The following is a 22,333-nucleotide window of genomic DNA, read 5'->3' as shown; positions in this document are numbered from 1 at the left end:
CAAACCTGCATTGGGTAGGCAGTTGAACTGGGGAGCAGACTCTTCCAATGCTAGCATTCTTATAAAATTGAATTTTTGTGAGTTTCTTCCCTTCACTTTAAGCTGATTTCCAAGGAGGTTTTAAGTACAGCCTAGGGATACAAAGAATGGACATAAATTGCTGAGGGCATGGGTACTGATGATGGCAAGAATTTTAAGTTAGTCACTTCCAGAATTTGTAGAATGTGGCCATCTACTGTTTTGAACAAGAAAGGGACTTGGAAGTCAGTAAGTGTGGTTAAACCAAAGCTGACTTTGGTAACGCAGACATACCAACAGCTTTCTTGGTCTTATTTAACATTCTAATGTTAAAGAGGCTTGCTGTATTAACCCTTATCTAGGATATGGGGTTGGGAAAGGTTTTGGAAGGCTTCATGATTTTCTCACATTACTTGCAACTGCTTTTCTTTTTAAAAAAGTTTTTATGACTACATAGTATGCATGTGCTTTTTGATCTCTACTCATCTTGAATCTTTCTGTCTTTCCTCAGCACCCTACCTCCATAAATAAAATTTTCAAATCAAGTTGTATCTCTTAGGATAGAGGAAGTAGGATTAGTGTGCAAGTTTCTTAGATTAATATGTTTTTAAATAAGAATGCCTGAAGAAGTTCTGCAAAAATAGTAGAGCCAGAAAATGTCCATTAAATGACAAATTTTAAAATGGAGGGAACCTGGGCTTTGCTGGTTGGGTTGGTCTAGGGTGTATCTTGACCTTCTAATCCTTTATGCTTTTTTCCTGTAATGTACTTTTCCTTCTGAAGGGTGGATAAAGTCTATATGACTATATATATACAGTATATACATATATATATGGTATAGTCATAATTGATGAGGTCAGAATGTTTTAATCCTGCTTGTATCTATTGTTAACAATTTATTTTAGAATTTTGATCAGTCATTGAATTTAGGACGATTTTGATAATATGTTCTTTTGAAATTTTAAAATAAACATTCTGCACCAAATGTATAAGATAAGGTGCTTTGACACTATTGCCCCTTTGTATGAAGCAAGAGACACAGAGAAGCGTCCTTTGTTTAGTATATTGGTGTGTATTGTTTAATTTTACCTGACGATTTTCCCTTTTAATGTATGGTATGATTTTCTCTTGTTTCTAGCCCTGAATCTCTAAGAAGTGGCAATGGGCTTGAATTAAATGCTTCGTTGTCAGAGTTCGAGAAAAGCAAAAAGATTTCTCTTCTTCATTCAAGCAAGGAAAAACTAAGAAGGTGAATTTTAATATAGCACTTTTTAAACATTATTGTTTTGTAGGGAGAAATTACTTTCATTAATTTTATAACTTTTTTGTAATATTGTTAAAAGTATAAGTGAAACTAGTAAATTTAGCAAATAAATAGATGCCACTCACTTATTCAGCCATGTAGTCATTCAATAAACATTTCTGAGTCTGCAGTGCGTGCCAAGGAATGATTGGAGAACTGAGATAAAAAGTAAGTCTCTACTTTCAAAGGTGTTCTCAGTCTAGTGCTCAGACAGAGCACTTTTATATAGGCTATTAAGTAGAAAATGATGCTTTTTAATACATCTCATGTTGAGAACACCAAGTAAGGACATTAGGAAAGTTTTCTAAGACAGAATACGGGGACAGCAAAGGTTTTCTTGAGATGGCAGTAGCTAAATTGAGCTTTTAACAAGTTTCTATTAATTTGGTTCGGAAGTCAGGGAAGGGTATTTTATTTATATGGAGGGAATAATAGGTACAGAGGTTGGCAGTCTTAGAGAGTACAGGGACTTGATGGAACTGCATGTATGTCCATATGGTTGGCTATCAGGAAACAAGCAGGAAGAGACAAGAGATGAGAGGTAGTAGGTAGGGGCTGGGTATTTCATGCTATGAAATTTGAATTGCAACCTGGTCTGTTGGGCAGTTACTATAGGATTTTAGCAAAGGAGTGATATGAGATGTATACCTTAGAATGAACACTCTAATAGGATGTAACACAGTGAATTGTCTCTGGAGGCCAGAAGGAGTCTGTAATAAGAAATGATGATTTCACTTGAAACGAAGGGAAACTTGAGCTTTGCCATATATGAAGACTTTTCCAGGACTAGACAACTCTTAGAAATTCAGGAAAGGTAGAACAGGGAGTTCTCAAAGGGTTCCAAGTTGTCTCTGGCCCAGATGCCTTTCCCTGTGAGTCCTTGTTTACTTGAGACACATTTGTACAGAGGAAAGTCCCAAGTAGACATGTGTGCCTTGTTTCCAGTCTTAGAGGGAAAATGCTGTCTTTTACCATCACATTGTGATGTAAACTATAGGCTTTTGTGCATGCTTTTATATCAGCTTAAAGATCCCTTTTAGTCCTAGTTTAGGATCTTATCATGAATGAATGTAAAATTTTGTCAGTCTTTTTTTCTCTAGTAAGTTGATTATTTCTCCTCTTGTTTGTTAACATGCTGATTATGACTGATTTTTTAAAAATGCAAAACTTTACTTTGTCTTAAGATATAATTTTTATTTACTGCTAGATTCCATTTGCTAATATTTTGTTTACAATTTTTGCATCTGTGTTTATGAAGGATATTGGGGTTTGTAGTTTCCTTACAATGTCTTTATCTCATTTCTGTATCAGGGAAATGCTGGCCTTATAAAACCAAATGGAAAGTCTTCCATTTCTGAAAGAATTTGTATAGAAATGATATGTTTGATAGAATTCAACAATGAAGTCATCTAGGCTTGGAATTTTCTTTGTGGGAAAGTTTTAATTACAAATTCAATTTCTTTAATGATTATAGGACTAAACGGCCTATTTTTTCCTATCTCAGTTAATTTATGTTTTTCAAGAAATTTGTCCATTTAATCTAAGTGTCACATTTATTTGACAACATGATCTTATTATCATTTTAACATCTATAGGTCTGTGATGATGGCTTTTTCATTCCTGGTATTGATAAATTGTGTTTTCTACCTTGCTTCTTCATCAGCCTAGCAAAAGGTTTCTCAGTTTTATTGATTTTTTTTCAGTGAACCAGATTTTGATTCATTGATTTTCTATATTAGCCCATTTATTTTATTTCATTGATTTCTGCTCTTTGTCTTTCTATACTTTGCTTTTATTGATTGATTGATTGAGACAGAATCTTGCTCTGTCATCCAGGCTGGAGTGCAGTGGTACAGTCTCAGCTCACTGCAACCTCTGCCTGCCAGGTTCAAGTGAGTCTCCTTACTCAGCCTCCTGAGTAGCTGAAATTATAGGCGCCGGGCACCACATCCAGCTAATTTTTATATTTTTAGTAGAGATGGGGTTTCACCATGTTGCTCTGGCTGGTCTCAAACTCCTGAGCTCAAGTGATCTGCCCATCTCGGCCTCCCAGAGTTTTGGGATTACTGGCATGAGCCATCATTCCCAGCCTCTATACTTTGCTTTTTTAAAGAAACGCCTTTGAAAATATGGCACATATACACCATAAAAAGAATGCGTTCATGCCTTTTGCAGGGACTTGGATGAAACTGGCAATCATCATTCTTAGCAAACTAACACAGGAACAGAAAACAAAACACCACATGTTCTCACTCATAAGTAGGAGTTGAACAGTGAGAACACATGGACACAAGGAGGGGAATATCACACACCAGGGCCTGTGGCAGGGGGGTGGAGGGAAAGAGGAGGGAGAGCATTAGGACGAATACTTAATGCATGCCGGGCTTAAAACCTAGGTGATGGGTTGATGGGTGCAGCAGACCACCATGGCACATGTATACCTATGTAACAAACCTGAACATTCCGCACATGTATCCCAGAACTTAAAGTATATTTTTAGAAAGTTTTGTAGGTAGAAACCTAGATCATTGATTTTAACCTTTTCTTCTTTTCTAAAATAAGCACTTAACACGAAAACTTTTCCTTTATAAAAGTTTTTCTGTAAGCATTGCTTTAGCTGCATCTCATCAACTTTGACATATTTCCATTATCATTCAGTTCAAAATATTTTCTCATATCTCATGATTTTCAAAAAAAATCATGTGTTTTTTTTTTGTTTTGTTTTCATTAGTAACTGTTTAGAAGTGTATAACTTGAATGTTTGGAGACTTTCTAGGTATTGATTTATAATTTAATTCTGTTGTCATCTGAAAACATACTTTGTAAGGTTTCTGTCCTTTGATATTTTCTGAAACTTGTTTTATGGCCCAAAGTGTGGTCTCCCTTGATGAATGATGTTCCATATGCATTTGAAAAGACTGTATTCTTCTGTTTGGGGGGTGTAGTGTTCTATAAATATTAATGAGGTAGAACTACTTGATAGTGTTTTTCAAATAATCTGTACCGTTACTATTTTTTTGAGGGTTAAATTTTTCAGTGACAACTCTTTTTCCCTTTCTTTCTGAGAGTTTTTGCTTCATGTAGTTTGAGACTCTGTTGTTAGATATCTGTCTTGCTGAATTGACCCACTCATCATGAGGGAATGATAATGCTAATTTATCTATCCTAGTACTCCCTATCTTAAAAAATCTATTTTGATATTAATATAGGTTTCTTGTGATTAGTATTTGCATGGTTTTTTCTAACCTGTATATGTCTTTATATTTGAAGAGTGTCCCTTGTAAATAGCATGTAGTTGGATCTTGTTTTTATTTTTTATTTACTCATTCTGACAGTCTCTGTGTCTCTGTTGTTCCTTTGGAATGGTTAGCTCATTTTCATATAATATACTTACTGTTAAGTGTGGTTTTAGGCCTACAATTTATCTGTTTGTTTTCATTAATCTATTTGTTTCCCATTTTTTGCATTACCTGCCTTCCTTTGGATTTATCAAGTGTACTTTAGCATTTCTTTTAATCTGTTTTATTGACTTTTTAGCTAAAACCAATTTTTATTGGTTGCTCTAGGGATTATGATATACATTCTTAACTTATCATAATCTACCTTGAATTGACATTATGCCCTTAAAATACAACAGCATATTTCTATTTACCTTCTTCCACTTTTTGTTACTGTTGTCATACATTTTACTTTTGCATATGTTATTGTGTTAGTCTATTTTTGTGTTGCAATAAAGAAATACCAGAGACTGAGTAATTTATAAAGAAAGACATTTAATTGACTCATGATTCTGTGGGCTGTATAGGAAGCATAGCAACTTCTGTTTCAGGTGAGGCCTCAGGAAGCTTACAATCATGGCAGAAGGCAAAGTGGAGCCAGTGTGTCACATAGTGAGAGGAGGAGGAAGAGAGAGAGAAAGGAGAGGCCCCAGACTCTTTTAAACCACCAGATCTGCATGAACTGAGTGAGAACTCACTCATCACCAAGGGGATGGCACTAAGCTAAACCCCATGATTCACCAAACACCTCCTACCAGGTTCCACCTCCAACATTGGGCATCACATTTCATCATAAAATTTGGAGGGGACAAAACATCCAAGACACATCCGTTATCAACCCTGCATTGTTAATAGTTTTACTTTAAACAGTAAACTGTTGTCCAGTTATCTGATACTGCATAACAAATTACTCTAAAACTTGTAGTGTAAATCAACAAACTGTTTATCATATCTCATGATTTTGTGGGTCACCAGTTTGGGCAGGGCTTGGCTCTGTGATTACTCTCTGCGTGGTGTTAACCATGGCACTCCATGATGTTCAGCCAGCAATTGGCCTGTCTGGAGATTCCAGCACAGCATCATCTACAAGTGTGGTCCTCTGGTGGGTATGGATGCAGGTTGTGCTCCAATGGGCTGTTCTTCCCTGTGGTCTCATCACTTCTCCACATGGTCTCTGCAGCAAGCTAGAAGGACCTCTTACATGAAGCCTTAGGATTCCATGAGACCAGTATCAAAGCTACATCTTCTGAAATGCTAGTCCCAGAACTTTCATAGAGTCGCTCTCCAGATATCTTTTGGTTAAAGCAGGCAAAGTCCACTGAAGATTCAAGGGGAGAGGAAATGGACCTGACTCTTCACTGGAAAAATAAGTAATTTTCAGTCCCTGTAATCTTAACTCTTATCTCTTTAATCCAAATTTCAGATTCTTGTTTGCAGTAAAACAGGCTCTTCACTATAGACAAGGTTTTGTCTGAGGTGCAAAAATTCTCTCCCCATGAATTTCCCTTTATTACCATCCTTTGCTCCTGCATTCCCCCGCTCAATCTTGGCTGCCACAATCAGAGGGACAGAAAGTACAAGGGCACTTTTTTCTTGCTTCTTAATAGAAATCTTAGCAGTATACAGCTGTTCTAGGCCTGTCAAATAAATGTATGCTATTGGTTTTTAAAACATGAATAAATTAGAAAACTACCCTTTAATGTATGTCACCATATTTAGCATGTCTTAGACTCTTCACTTGTTTGTGCAAATTATATTTCCATCAGATATTATTTCTCTTTATGTAAGATAAAGACATTTTCAAATAAAAGGCAACTTAGATATTTTGACACCAGTGGACCTTCAGGGTAAGAAAGCTGAAGGAAATTCTTCAGGCTGAAGGGAAATAATACCAAATGAAAGCTGGGATCACCTGAAGGACTGCATAGCACCAGAAATGACAAATTTCTAAGCAAAAACAAGTACTTTCCATTTTAAACTATTTAAAATACTTAAAACTGTTATTAGCAAAAATTATAGCAATGTATTAGGGGTTTATAATATAGCTATAGTACATATGACTATTATATGAAGAATGAGTGGGATAAATGCACTTGCATAACTTTAGCAGTTATACATTTTATGTGATGTCATGAAGTAGTAACTCCAGACTATGAAAACTTCGATATTTATTGTAATCCCTAGAGCAACCCTAAATAGATAGGCAAAATGCATTGCTATGAAGCCAAAAGATAAATTAAAATTGGATTTTTAAACAATATTCCAAAAAGAGGGCAGGAAGGAGGAACAGAAGAGTAAAAACACAAAAGAGACTACGGGGAAACAGCATGGTGGACCTTTATCCAAATATATCCAACTTATAGGCAGAAGTTTTCAGAATAGATCAAAACATGCAAAAGCAAGACCCAGCTATCTACTGTCTGTAAGAGAGAAGCTTTGAATATAAAAAAAAATTAATAGAAATATATCCATTGTGGAAACATGAAGTATAAGAAAATCAGATGGGCTATGTTAATATCAAATAAAGTAAATTTGAAGACAAACAGTATTACCTGAGGTAAAGAGGGACATTTTGTAATGATAGAAACATCAACTTTCAGAATGATATTAAAATCACAAATAGCATGGGATGGTAAGAGCTTCAAAATACTTGGATCAAAAATTTACAGAATTAAATGGACAAATAAATAATTTTAAAACAACTGCTGGAGATTTAACACTCCTCTCTCAGCAGTTTATACAACTAGACACCAAAACATTGGTCAGCTCTAGAAAGTGTGAACACCGCTCACCACCTTGATCTCATGAATATTTTTAGAGCAACACTCGGAACAACTGCAGCGAAAGACTCCTTCTCAATGGCACATGGTACAGTCACTTAGATAGACTATATATTGGGGGGAGGGGTATATATAAGAAGTTTCAATACATTCGAAAGAGTTGAATTAATAAAGATGTGTTCCCTGACCACAATGAAATTAAATTAGAAATCAGTAAGAATAAGATTTAAAGGGAAATCTTAAATATATGGAAATTAAAAAAAAAAAAACTTCTAAGTAATCCATGGGTTTAAAAAAAATCACAAGAAAAATTAGAAAATATTTCAAAGTGAATCTATTGAGAAGAGAATATATCGGCAAAATACCATGGTACACTTTTAGCTATGTAACAAGCCTGCTTGTACTGCACATGTGTCCTGGAACTTAAATTTTAAAAAAAGATAATACAATATATCAAATTTTTAAAATAAACTGCAGCAAAGTTTAGGGAAAACATTGTGGCTTTAAATGCTTATATTAGAAAAGGCAAAAGGTCCAAAAATCAGTGATAGATGGTTCTATCCTAGGAAGAAAGAGAAAGTAAAACAAAGTAAACCCAAATAAGTGGGGTGGTGAAGGGGGAGGAGGCTGGGAGAGAGACAGACACAATAATCACAATCATGAGTGAAAGAGGGATGATCACGATAGCTGCTATAAATATTTAAATACAGAAGAGTATACTTTGAACAATTTTAGGCTAGTAAATTCAACAACTTAGAGATACTGGATACATTCTTGAAAATCACAATTTATCAAAACTGATACCAAATGAAGCAGAAAATCAAAATAGCTCTATATTTACAAAATCGAACTTGTTACCAAAACTTTACCAAAGAGAAAACACTCAGATGGTTTCACCAATGAATTTCAGCAAGGCTTTAAAAAAGTAATAACAATCTGAAACACGTTCTTACAGAAATGGGAGGAGGGAATACTTCCTAACCCCTTTCATGGGAACAACATAACCCTAAGCCTGACAAAGACATTATTTATAAAGAAATTACAGACCAGTATACCTCATGAACATAGGAGCAAAAATACTTAACATAATTTTAGCAAATTAAATCAAGAAATATATAAAGATATAATGTATCATGACCATGTCAGGTTTATCCTAGAAAAGCAAGGCTGGTGCAACATTCGGAAATCAACCAGTGGGGCTGGGCGCGGTGGCTCATACCTGTAATCCCAGCACTTTGGGAGGCCAAGGCAGATGGATCACTTGAGGCCAGGAGTTCAAGACCAGCCAGGCCAATATGGCAAAACCTTGTCTCTACTAAGAATATAAAAATTTAGCTAGGTTTGGTGGTGCACCTTGTAATCTCAACTACTCATGAGGCTGAGGCATGAAAGTTGCTTGAACCCAGTTGGCAGAGGTTGCAGTAAACTGAGATGGTACCACTGCACTCCAGCCTGGGTGACAGAGTGAGACTCTGACTCAAAAACAAAACAAAACCAAACATCAGTCAGTGAAATTCACCACATTAACAGAATAAAGGAGAAAAACCATGTGATTAACAAATTCTGAAAACGTATTTCATAGCGTTCAATTTACCATTATCATTTAAAAAATACCTTGAGCAAATAGATGTGGAAGATAACTTCCTCAATTTGTTAAAAGGCCTCTATAAAAAACTTATAATTAACATGTACTTAGTGATAAAATGTTGACTCCTCCTTAAAAAGATCAGGAACAAACTAAGGGTGCCCATTCTTACCATTTCTGTTCATTATCAAATAAACAAATAGGCCATTGCAGTTAGGCAATATAAAGAGTTAGACATCCAGATTAGAAAGGAAGAAGAAAAACTGTCTTACTATATGTAGATGGCATGACTGGGTATAAAGCCAAAGTCCTAAGACATTTACAAAACAGCTACTAGAACTAAAGAACCTTATCTTCTGTAATGTGGTTGCAGAAGATAACGTACAAAAATCAATGGTATTTTATATACTAACAGCAAATAATTATACAATGAAAATATAAATATTACGACATTTAAAGTAGAATAAAATAGCTTTAGGATACTTAGGAACAAAGCAAAAAACTGATCTGTACATTGATCATTCAAAATGTTACTATGAAAAGTTAAATAAAAACTAAATTATGCTTTATACCATAATTATGGTATAAAAGACTCACTATTGTTAAGACATCCATTCTCACCAAATTAAAACATAACCTTATTTGAATCCAAATCATAATGCCAGCAAGTGTTTTTCCATGAAAATTGAGAAGATGATTTTACGATGTATGAGAAGGACTTAGAATATCCAAAGTAATTTTGTAAAAATACAATAAAGTAAAAGGACTTAAACAATCTGACTTAAAGACTTACTATAAAGCTACTATCACCAGTAGGTAACTGGCATAAAAATTGACAAATAGATCAATGGAACACAATAGGCTAGCACTGGATCCACATATTTATGGTCATTTGATTTTCAACAAACACACCAAAGCAAATATTTTGGGAGAGAAAAGTCTTTTTAATAAATGATGCTAGAACAACCAGATATCCATCTGGAAAAAAAATCAACCTTTACCCCTTACCTCACACCATATAAAAAAATTAATTCAAGATGAAGCATAGTCAGAGCTGCACTGTAAAGCTAAAATTATAGAGCTTCTAGGATGACAGTATTCAGTAGAATCTTCTGCTGTGTTAAAAATTATATCTTCATCATCTAATACAATAGCCACTAGCAACATGTAGTTATTGACTATTCAAAATGTGGCTATTGCAACTTAGGAAATGAATTTTAAACATATGTAATATTAATTTATATTTATTAAATTTAAATAGACTCAAGTCTACTGACTACTGTATTGAACAATACAGTTCTACAAGACAGTAGGAGAATGTCTTCATGAGCCAAGAATATGCAAATGTTCTTTAGACAGGACATAGAAATCAATAACTATTAGAGAGAGTGTGTGTGTGTAAATAAACTGGATTCATCAAAATTTAAAACTTTTGCTATCAAAAAGTTTTAAGAAAATAAATACAGAAACCGCAGACTGGGAGAAAATACTTGCCAAACAGATACCTGACAAATCCTGGTATTCAAGATGTGTAAAGAACTGCTAAAAATAAAAAATAAAAAGACCTGCAATTCAGTTAAAATGTAGGTAAAATGTCTGCACAGACACTTCACAAAGGAACCTATACAAGTACCCAAAAGGCACAGGAAAAAGTGCTCAATATCATTAGCTGTCAGGGAAATGCAAATTAAAGCATAATGAGATATTACTATGTATACCTCAGAAAGGCCAAAATGCTAACAGTAAAACTGACAATATTAAATATCATCAATGATTTGGAACAAGAAGTCTGATACACTGATGGCGGAAGTGTAAAATGGTACTACTTTGGTGTGATAAAAATTCTGCCAGCTTTTATAAACTTATAAAATGGCCTATCATTTCTGTTCCTAGATATTACCCAAGAGAAATAAAACCATGGGTTCACAAAAAGACATCCAGAATGTTCTAGCAGCCTTATTCTTAATAATCCAAAACTGGTAACAGCCCAAGTATCCATCAATAAGATAATAGATAAGTAAGCTGTGGCATATTTATATGTATTCCACAACAGCATTCCATAACATATAAATATGCCACAGCTTACTTATCTATTATGGAATACTGTTGCTCAGTGAAGAGGAGCCAACTGCGATATGGTTAGCCACATAGATAAATCCCAGAAACTTTAAAGCTGAGTGAAAGAAGCTTTATAAAATAATACACGCTGTACGATTTTATTTATGTGCTGGTTGAGGACAGGCAAAAGTAATGTGGGATGGAAAAAAAATATCAGAATTGTAGTTGCCTTACAGGGTTAGGGGATAGTATTGACTGGGAAGAAACATAAGGGACTTTCTGGGGTTGTGATAATGGATTTTCATGTGTAATTAGAATTTTCATTATATATGTATTTCAGGTACATACAGTTCTATGTATTCGTCCAAACTTACAGAATGGGACTTAGTGTGCATTTTGTTTTATGTAGTGTTTACCTGAAAATAATCTGAGCTCTAGCTACTGATACATTTAGGCATGTAATGTGCTTATGTCTACAATTTACCTTGCTTTAGTATATGTAAATATGTTGACATGTGAACAGCGGGATGACACGTATAATAAAGCAGATACTGGTTGAGTATCCCTAATCTGAAAATCTTAAGTCTGAAATGTTCCAAAATCAAACTTTTTCAGCACTGACATGTGATAGTGACACCTTTTCTTTCTGATGGTTCAGTGTATACAAACTTCATTTCAGATACAAATATTGTATAAAATTACCTTAGGCTATATACATATGGTATAAAACATAAATGAATTCTCTGTTAAACTTGGGTTCCACCCCCAAGATATCTTATTATGTATATGCAAATATTCCAAAATCCAAAAAAATCTGAAATCTTAAACACTTCCCCAGGCATTTTGGGGAGGGAATACTCAACCTGTACAGTAAATGTTAACTGTAGACTCTTAAGTGATGAGTATATAGGTGTTCATTATATAATTCTTTCAAATTTTCTCTATGATTAAACTTTTTCTAATGTTGAAAAAATTTAATAATATTTTAATAGCTTAAATTATGAATGTGACATATGCCTAGCAAAAACACATGGAAAATATAGAAAATAAAGGGAATAAAAATGATCCATCATCCAGCCATCCGGAAATACCTGTACTGGATGTTTTTGCCTTCAGTCTTTTCTCCTGGGCTTCATTTTTACTTTGTTTAGTGGCTAGGATTATATTTTATATGCTGTTTTGTGTCCTACTTTTCCCCAATAAGCTTTATAACATATCACTTCCACTGCCAGGTGACATTCTGCTGAACTAAGGTACTATAGCTTACTTAAGGCATCCTCCGATGTTGTGTGTTGTTTTCCATATTTTACTAAAATATTGCTCTGATGGGCTTCTATGTATACACACTGTGCTCTGTATTTTAGATTCACTGCTTAGGGTGGATCCTTGTAAGTGGAAGTACCATGTCAAAGGGTATGAAAAGTTTCAAAGCCCTTCACACACATTGTCAAATTGTTGGCTCTTCCATCCTTCCCTTCCCAGATTAGTTCCTGAGACACTGCCGCAGAGCCCCCAAAGCTCCTCGGAGATCAATGAGAACACCACTGAGAGAGAATATTTGAGTTATTCATTGGCTATATGTCAAACTAGGTTTTAAAATTTAATTTCTCTGCCATTCTGGTGTTTACAGAGGTTTGGTAACTTGCCTAATGTCTCAGTTAGTAATAACAGAGCCACCATTCAACCCTGTAGATGTCAAGGTAGTATTCAGCACAAAACAAGTGCTTAAAAATGTTTGTTAAAAGAGCACATGGTTGAATGAAGCCGCTAAGGGCTTAAATCAATTGGATCTACATTTCCCGTCTATTCTCCTTCAGAGCTGTGAGAGACAGGTTGGTTTCTTTTCTGATACCTGCATCCTGGTGTACTCATTCTGTCTATACCTACCTCATGTAAAGGTAGCAGCCTTCTGATTTTCCTTTTGCTCAGGCCATGAAGCCGTGTGTTGCAAGACGCTAGTTGATCTTGTTGGAAATGCATTCTAGGTCCCAGGGACATGAAGATCCTGACTGCTCTTTGCCTTCTAGGCTTCTAGTGTAAATTGCAAAAGGATTTTTACATAGTGTAAATTCTCTGCCCGAAGGGCAGAGTGATCTTCACGTTTCTGTAGGCAGCAGGGGGTGGGTGCTTTCCTCGGTGACTGGTCATCCTGCACCCTGCAGCAGGCCTGAAGTGGGAGAGCTGGGGCTGCCATCAGCACACACAGTGAATTTGGGCAGTGGTTCTTCGTGCAGTGGGCATATGCGTAGGCACCCCGGGAAGCTGTGATTTCAGGGACTGTGAGGGTGCTGGCTTGTAGGGACATAGCCTTTCTCTGAAATGGAGACTAGATACGGAGGGGACGGCTCCTTTACAAACATACCCAGAGGAAGTGTTGTTTGTCTTTGGGTACAAGGAAGAAAATGAGACTAATTATTCTTTATGTATTGCAATTCCCTGTCCAGAGAAAGAATCAAGTATTGCTGTGAGCAGCTGCGTATTCTCTTGCCGTATGTAAAGGGGAGAAAGAATGATGCGGCTTCAGTTCTTGAGGCAACAGTTGATTATGTGAAATACATCCGGGAGAAAATTCCTCCAGCCGTTATGGCCCAGGTATTGGACTCCCAAAGCTTTGAATTTTATCCTTAAAGACAATGCTTTAACACTACAATTTTACTTCTTTTAATTTTTTATCATTGAAAGTATGTGTCTTTGTACATATGTAAAAATGTCAGCATCTACCTAAATATATTTCTGTGTATTTCAGATTACAGAAGCACTTCAAAGCAACAAGAGATTTTGTAAGAAACAACAAACACCCATCCAGCTGTCTCTCCCAGGCACCGTCATGGCACAGCGGTATGATAAGGGCTCTTGTGAATCTGAAGTCTGCTAGTTATTTTCCTCCCACGTTGATGCTAAACATGTAGAAACGGATTCCATCCACTGTGAAAGTGCAGGGGTTTATTAAGGGTCAGTGAATTTTTCTCATTACCGATGTGTATCATTTCGTTACAGTGATAAGCACAGGAAAAAGTCTCAGGTCCATGGACTTTTCATCATGTGACTCACCCTCGCTTCTCCTTTTGTTATTTCTGAGGTTCTTAAAATGAGCTTTGCCTCTCGAGAGTGTAGGGATGGTGGCGGTCCAGCAGGGGTGCGATGGCTTCTGGTGTTCCTCTGGAGGTCTCGGGCCCTGGAGCCATCCAGCCCTATTTCAACTAGTGGTTCTTAAAGCAGCTTACTAGGGCAAAATGTGGCTTCCCAAATGATCCCTTTGTAGATTGATCAGAATATGTAAACAAAGAGAAACTGTGGAGAAAAAAGCATATCATTCTTGCACATTCTAAGGAATCATCATGGGTCCTGTGCAATTCTGTTCATATGTAAATAATCCATAGTTGAGGCTTTGTCAGTGTTTTTAGAACTCGAATGATAAAAGGGCAATTGAACTTAGCAATGTTCATATTGTTTTCCCTGAATAATACGCAAAGAATTTTTTCTGTCCTTTCAAGGGAAAATAGTGTGCCGAGCACTTACTCTCCCGGGAGAGGGCTCCAGTTCCTGTCTAACACGTGCTGGAATGTTAGCTCCACTCCTGATGCAGAGGGCTGTTTGGATGAAGCTGTGAGAGGTGAGCTTTACCTAACATCTCTGCCACTTACAGGGGGACCTGCATTGCCTTACAAACCCTTGGGCTCCTGTGCATTCACCACCATAACCAGGGAATCCAGGGGAGCTGAGTCCTTCTGGTGTTGTCAGCCTCAGGTACACAAGGTGGCGATGGGTGTTTAAATAGTGTTATACCAGAAACTGGGCTCAAAATTGACCGTAATTACCAGAAAGCTCATCTTGTTGATAAATGATAAGCACGCTGGTGACTTTGTTTATAATATGAATAGAATCTCAGGGGAGGAGAAGTATTCATATTATTTCAGGACTGACTGTGCCCTGAGCATTTAACATGTTAATTTATTTACCTCCTTCATGCCTTTGCTTCTATGTCACCTCTCAATGAGCTCTTCTCAGCCACCCGGATAAAACTGCACATTTCCCCCCACCATAAACATGACGCAGGGGCCTCCTCATCCGCTTTCCTTGCTGTATTTGTCTAGAATACACTCCTTGCCGTCTGCTATTCTTTACTTGTGTGTTTTGTTTGTTGCCTATCTTCTCCCATTAGAATGTCACCTCCATGAAGGCAGGGGATTTTTTGGCCAGTTTTATTCATTGCCGCATTTCTAGTACTTAGAACAATGACCAGCACACAGTAGGGGCTCAAGAAATTTCATTATATGAATATTCATTGTAGAACAAATGCTTTCCCTTTTGTTTTCCTCTGTTTTTTTCCATCTTGTTATTTCAAGTACATAGGCGTGTCTAGGTTTATGTAACACATATAAGAAAAATGCCTCTGCATAACAAAGTGCTTCCACATTTTGTTACGTGAAGGCATTTTTGTTATATGCGTTATATAAGCCTAGACATGCCCATATACTTGAAATAACAGGATGGAAAAAAAATAGAGGAAAAGAACACAGCTAGCAGGTTGTGACTTTGTAGTATTCCTGAAGGTAAACTCACTCTCCATCGAGAAACCGGGAAGATATGGACCTCTTGACCTGAATGTTAGAGGCTAGATGACAGGACTGCCTCTCTCCTCGGCCTCTGGGTCCTAGGTGACACTTCTGACTTCCTCCAACAGGCTCTGCTATCACTCAGCACCTCACCTGTGCCAGGAGTGCCCTTTCTCCCTCACCTGCCCTGGTTAGCACCAGGTCCATCCCTAGTTCTCAGCCTAAATGTACCTGCCTTCAAAGTTGGGGACACAGAGATGAATGAAGGGCAGTTCTTGTTCTTATGGAGCTCACAACTTACTGGTAGAAAGGGTCACAAAAGCAAAATATGGTTTAGTTGTGTAAGTGCTATAGTAGAAGTACCCTGCATAGATGGGATGTGGCGGAAGCCATGGGAACAAATGAAGGTTATTTGGGATGCTGTCTAAAGTCAAAAGAGAAGGAGCCTCCAGATAGAACCCAGCCTTGATTCTTCATATCATCAAAGAATCCTCAGGGTGTTATTTTAGTCAACTTAGACTTCTCTCCTGACCTAGAGGAGAAGAGAAAAAAAAAAAAGCCGCCATAAGCCATGGTTAATCTACTTAAAGTAACAGTGGCTGAATGTGACATGGAATGATTAAATCAGCCCAGATTAAATCAGATAGAGGTCAGGCCACAGGCATATGCCTGTCAATGTTACTTTTTGTACATACGATACTATTTATGTCTTATAGAAACTCTGAAACACTCCTTTCATGGCAGCGAGTTCAGGCCTGTCTATGCCCCAGCATTTCAAGGCACTGCCTCCCCTAACAAGGCAGATCTTGGGAAGCCAGAGATATGCGAGGACCACAGACCTGTGGCTTGTTCAAACCCTAGGAGGCCTTGAAGGTTAAGGAGTCAAAACTTCCCTTTTTATTTGATTTAAATACATTTTTGCATTCGAAAACCAGTTCAGATCCTTTACTAACCCAGCTAAGATCATCACTGTGTTCATTTTTTAATGTATCTTCTTCAAGTCTTCTTCCAGGTGTATTTTTCTGTAATAGTAATCATTGGACATCCCATATTGTTTCCTGAATTTTTTTGCTTAACTTTGTGTTATACATATATTTGTTGTTATGTATCACTCATCATTTTAATGGTTTTAGTCATTTATCAAGTGATTCATAGAGTACTTTTCTTAGCCATTTTCCAATCGCTACATTTAGCATTTCCACTTTGAGGGGAGAGTGATTTTTTACATCATGTGACAGGAAATATTTTTCCATATATGGGGTTTACTATATTTTAGACTTTTCCTTGGACTGGATTCCTGGAAGAGTGATGGGTGAGTTAGAGAACAGAGAACATGAATGTATGTATAGCTCTTAATGCATGTTGCCAAATTGTTTTGGAAAGAGGATCAGAGAAGCTGCAATCAGTTAAGTCTTCCAAATTTCACTTTCAACACTCACATTAAAAAATGCTAGAGAAGTTAAATGACCACTCAAAGTCCCAAGGTTTCTGTCCCGAGCCTGCTCTGTAACACAGACATGTTTTGACCTTATCAGCTTGCCTTTTTCTGTTATTTTTTATAAATCTCTGTATACATTTGCTTAAATTAATTTTTCACAAACATTTCAGATACATCTGTATTTAAAGTAGACATAATTATTACATTATTTTACTTTCAATATTATTAATATCCAGTAGAAAATAAATATTCATGGTATTATTTGAATTTACATTGTTCATATTATATATTAATTTTTTTTCTTCTAGTTACCATGTAGAATATAGCTATATAATGATATAAAACAGTCTGCTGAATGGAGTTGTTCTTTCCAACGTTTTTACTTGCTTCAGAGAGAGTCAATTTTGATTGACATGCACGTTCACATGCATCAAAGACACAGGGATCTTCTGCTTCTCTAAAATCTTTGAATGGCACATGAACACTAATTTATAGTGTGTATATTGCACTAAATTTCGCAATTAGAAAGTTCACTTTGATTTTCCGTCAGCATTCGAGTGTAGTGGTAGCACAAATTTATAATGTGGGGAAATGAAATAGCAGTCAGTTTATGCCAAATATGGTCGTTCCGAATTACAGAATTGTGGATACTCACCCATATTTGTTTTCTTTCTCATTAAAGGTCCGTTAAGCTCCACCTCAGAGAATGCTATTGGTGATCAGTATAAAACTCACATTCCCAATGCAGCGCTCTCTCTGAATTCCTTCCATGCTGTCAGATATTATTCTAAAGTCACCCCTTCCTACGATGAAACCGCCGTAACAAATCAGAACATTTCAATTCATTTACCTTCAGCCGTGCCCCCAGTCTCAAAGCTTCTCCCTCAGCACTGCACTTCTGGGTTGGGCCAGACGTGCACTACACATCCCAAATGTCTGGTAAGTTTTCAGGGGTCCCTGGATCAGATTGGACCTTTTCACTCCAGCCAGCAGAAGCCCCTGACCTGCATTTTGTTGTTGCTACTCTGGTTGGAAGGCTGGTACCTAAGAGCTTGATTCTGAGTCTCTCCACCCTGATGGGTGAAAAGGAGGTGTGGTCAACCCAAGCTCTCACTCCCCGTCCTGCAGGGCTGGTGTCTCAACATCCAGAACCAGTGAAACTGGATGGGACTGTGCTAGTTTGACGGTGACTAGGTGGAACCTGATCTCCCCTAGCAGTGATTCCCCACCCCTCTGCACACCCCCACCCCGGCTTCTACCCAGAGCTTCTGCAGCATAACATCCCATTTTACCACCCTCATCCTCATCTGGCCCCATAGCCAGCCGCTGCTTATTTCTTAGGTGGTCAGCATCACTCGCACTGCATCAGAAAGTGCTCTTCCAGTCACCATCCTGGCTGTTTTCAGATACCAGATGTCCTCCTACAGCAGATATTTACAGAGCACCCATTATGTCCTGACATTGAGCTTGCCATTGTGCTAAGAATGTAGTACACTAAGGTAGACACAATCCCTGCCCTCATGCCGCTTTGGTGTTAATGGGATGTAGACAAAGAAGCAGGAATTACGATATGGTTGAAGCGGGTAGGAGGAGTGCCCCACTATACATACCAGCTAGACGTGGGTGAGGTTAGCGACTGCTCGCCCCTGGAGAAATACCATTCATGCTAATATCTGGCCACTAAGAATTAGCCAGGTAGAGGGGTGAGGAATCAGGAGAGAGGAGGCAAGAGCAGTCGTGTCAGATGGACCAGCATATGAAGCAGTCATACGTGTATTGTTTGGAAGAACTGTCCAGTGCTAGAGGAAGACTCAAACCAGATTGGCCTACTTAAAATGGACTTCTGTTAACTTTAATATAGTTGCTAATGCTTTTGCATATTAACAATAGCTAACATGTTTTGAGCACTCAATAACTAATAGTGCCAAATACTCTATGTACTTACTGTACATGATCTAATGAGAATCCCTGAGGTGATCCTTTGAAGGTAGATACTGTTATAATCTCCATATGACATCTATAAAATGGGAATAATAGCGACCTTCCAAAAGATATTTGCAAGATAAATATTCTAAAGAGAATTGCAAAGAAATGTTAAAATATGGAGTGTCTACAGATATCGTAATTTTGCTAATGATCATTAGTATCCAATGGGAAGACTAGGGTAAATGAAAGAAAAGATTACAATATTATCATTTTTTAATTGTTGACCTATACTTACTCTGTGTGGGTTTTGTTGGAAAATTGTTGTGAGAAAATAATTATTTTTAATACAAAGACATATTTGAAAACCTGTAATCTTATTCATCTGAGGATTTCACATAGTTTTGAAAATCATTTCAGATTGTTTTGGGATATAGAAAATACAATCATGACATTATGAGTAAGAATGGGCAAGGATTCAATTAATGTGGGTTTTTCCCCCTTCTTTGCAGCAGCAGTTTTGGGCATATTAAAAGCACTTATTTGAAATTCACACTCTCAACCACCTACTGCGCGCAGTTTGACAATCTAGGAAAAGTGGAACAAAGAATGATTTTGAAAGCTCCACCCAAAGACCTAATATCAAAAGAGTTAGCATGGTCTGGCTTCTGATAAATGCACTCAAAGCTTCCGCAGATAGAAAGACCAGCAACGAAAAGCTGGTCGCACGCTGTCACTCATCTTCATACACACTTGGATCCCTGCCAGCCAGAGAGCTACAAGAACAAATGACCTCAGTGACCTACACTCTCTCTTCTCAAAAAATATTCCACAATTTATGAAAAAAAGCATGCTATAAAGAAGATCCGTGTAGATGCGATAAAGTGATAAGATTGGGAAGGTGTGTTGATACCTTGTGTCACTGAGTACAAATACTGCAACTTGACTCTTATTTTTAGTATCCCCGTGAATTACTGTCACTCATTTCTAGGTGATGTCTTTTCCTTATTTGACATTTTAGAGAGTTTCCTTCTTCACTCACCATCCAAACTAAGATACCCAGAGAGATGCTGAAAGAGGGGTTTACCTCCTCACTTGACTACTAATGAATAAATTGATGTGTGTTTTTGCATTTCACGATCCCTTGAGTGAAACAATGGCTAATAGGTAAATATTTCTTTCAGGACCTTTAGTTACAGACTAGCAGGTCTTTTGTTTTTCATCTCTTCCTCCCTGTGGGTATTAGAAAGGACAGTTGAAAATAAGGGGGAAAAAAAGGTTTGTTTTATATTTCACTGAAATGTTCTTATACATAAGTTTTATTATTAAATAAAATACTTAGTTTTCAACCTGAACATTGTAATCCATTTTTGTTTTATTTAATAAATATATGTTCTCTCTTTTAGTCGTACTATGTAGGGAATTTAATTTCCTAGAGTTTTGAGAAGCTTAAAAATTACTGTAGGCGTAGCCTAATTCTCATGTCAAATTTTACAACTTTTCTTTGAGGATGCCAAAATGATTGAATCTGTAGATGTTTGACATACTTTATAAAGGAACAAGAAGTTTCCAACTAAGGTTTTATTTTTATTATTAAAAACAGGTGCTTGATTCTTCATCCCCTTTCCTTTAGGAATAATTGCTTTGACATTGGAAGAGAACCTGCTAAGGTATTTTGGACACTGGGACTACTGCCTGTGTTCCCAGCTGGTCTTAATTCTTGCTGGGGCTTTTACTTTGCACGAGAGTTTCTTTACATCTCCACGTGGGCTATGAGAGAAGCCTGCGACTGGGAACTCTTCAGCAGAGGACCTAAAAAGTCTGACCCCTAGAGCCATCTCTCTACTTGTTCTCTCATCCCACTTTTCCTTTCAACATGAAGAGGAGGCTACCAGATCCATCTTTAGGGGTCTTTACTTTTCAAGCCTGGGTCCCATGATCCTAGACTTCATGCAAGTGTCCAAATTCATTTCTAATGTGAGAATTTCATTTTTAATGAATTCTTCTCTTCCAATAAGCTTAACTCTTAGCCAAGGAAGAAAGCTTAGTTGGGTTACACCTTGTAGAAAAAGAGCAGGATTTTCCTTGTAAAATCAAGTTGGCTGGTCATGGGACAGTTGCAGTGTTATTTTCACAATAAAGAAGATGCAAGGAGCCTGCCTTGAAAAGGTGACAGCTTGTAGGTTTCACATTGGTGGAGGCAGAATGAGTGAAACATAGTAGATGATCTGATACAGGGCTGTGAGGAAGGGCAAAGAATTAAAGATGCCACCCAGGCTCCCGGCTTTAGCAGCTAGGTAGACAGTATTGCTATCCACTGAGAGAATGCAAGGAGAACACTTGGAGTCATGGCACTAGAACATGACAATTGTATGGGGACACATTGCATTTGGGGTATTTATATGATAGTTGAAGTAGCCAAAATATATTCAGATATTGCAGCACAGGCAGGAGATATAGATGAGAGATGTGGTTTGGGGTGTCATCAGCACTGGAGGGGAATATCAAAGTGGGGGGATTAAACATTAAATGGTGGGAGTGGCCTGGATGACCCAATAGGAACTTGTGATGCTGCAATTTTTTTCTTTTCTTTTTTATTATTATTTAAGTTCTGAGGTACATGGGCACAACGTGCAGGTTTGTCACATAGGTGTGCATGTGCCATGGTGGTTTGCTGCATCCATCACCCCATCATCTACATTAGGTATTTCTCCTAATGCTATCCCTCCCCTATCCCCCCACTCCCTGCTATCCCTCCCTTAGCCCCCCAGCCCCTGACAGGCCCTGGTGTGTGATGTTCCTCTCCCTGTGTCCATGTGTTCTCATTGTTCAACTCCCACTTATGAGTGAGAACATGTGGTGTTTGGTTTTCTGTTCTTGTGTCAGTTTGCTGAGAATGATCGTTTCCAGCTTTATTCATGTCCATGTAAAAGACATGAACTCATCCTTATTTATGACTGGATAGTACTCCATGGTATTTCTAGTTCTAGATCCTTGAGGAATCGCCACACTGTCTTCCACAATGGTTGAACTAATTTACACTCCCACCAACAGTGTAAAAGCATACCTGCTTCTCCACATTTTCTCCAGAATCTGTTGCTTCCTGACTTTTTAATGATCACCATTCTAACTGGTATGAGATGGTATCTCAATGTGGTTTTGATTTGCATTTCTCTAATGACCAGTGATGATGAGCATTTGTTCATATGTTTCTTGGCCACATAAATGTCTTCTGAGAATTGTCTGTCCATATCCTTCGCCTATTTTTTGATGGGGTTGTTTGTTTTTTTCTTGTAAATTTGTTTAAGTTCCATGTAGAATCTGGATATTAGCCCTCTGTCAGATGAATAGATTGCAAAAATTTTTTCCCATTCTGTAGATTGCCTGTTCACTC

At 37.3% G+C, this 22,333-nt stretch overlaps 1 protein-coding gene across 1 annotated transcript in view; it reads left to right on the top strand.

The window, feature by feature from the left end:
• SOHLH2 (spermatogenesis and oogenesis specific basic helix-loop-helix 2) overlaps nucleotides 1–20,294 on the top strand; it is a 43,576-nt gene extending 23,282 nt beyond the window's left edge. The window contains exons 6-11 of the mRNA XM_032294463.1: nucleotides 1,157–1,267; nucleotides 13,467–13,614; nucleotides 13,769–13,860; nucleotides 14,517–14,635; nucleotides 17,699–17,955; nucleotides 19,452–20,294. Coding sequence (XP_032150354.1) covers nucleotides 1,157–1,267; nucleotides 13,467–13,614; nucleotides 13,769–13,860; nucleotides 14,517–14,635; nucleotides 17,699–17,955; nucleotides 19,452–19,472 — 748 coding nt within the window. The 3' untranslated portion in view covers nucleotides 19,473–20,294. The remainder of the gene's footprint in view (nucleotides 1–1,156; nucleotides 1,268–13,466; nucleotides 13,615–13,768; nucleotides 13,861–14,516; nucleotides 14,636–17,698; nucleotides 17,956–19,451) is intronic.
• The last annotated feature ends 2,039 nt before the right edge of the window (nucleotides 20,295–22,333 follow it).

This window comes from Sapajus apella, unplaced genomic scaffold (genome assembly GCF_009761245.1).
Source record: "Sapajus apella isolate SASKATOON/1434 unplaced genomic scaffold, GSC_monkey_1.0 scaffold32, whole genome shotgun sequence".
Classification (NCBI taxonomy): domain Eukaryota; kingdom Metazoa; phylum Chordata; class Mammalia; order Primates; family Cebidae; genus Sapajus; species Sapajus apella.
Note: the sequence above shows the minus strand (reverse complement) of the source record. Positions and strands in the feature narration are given on the sequence as shown.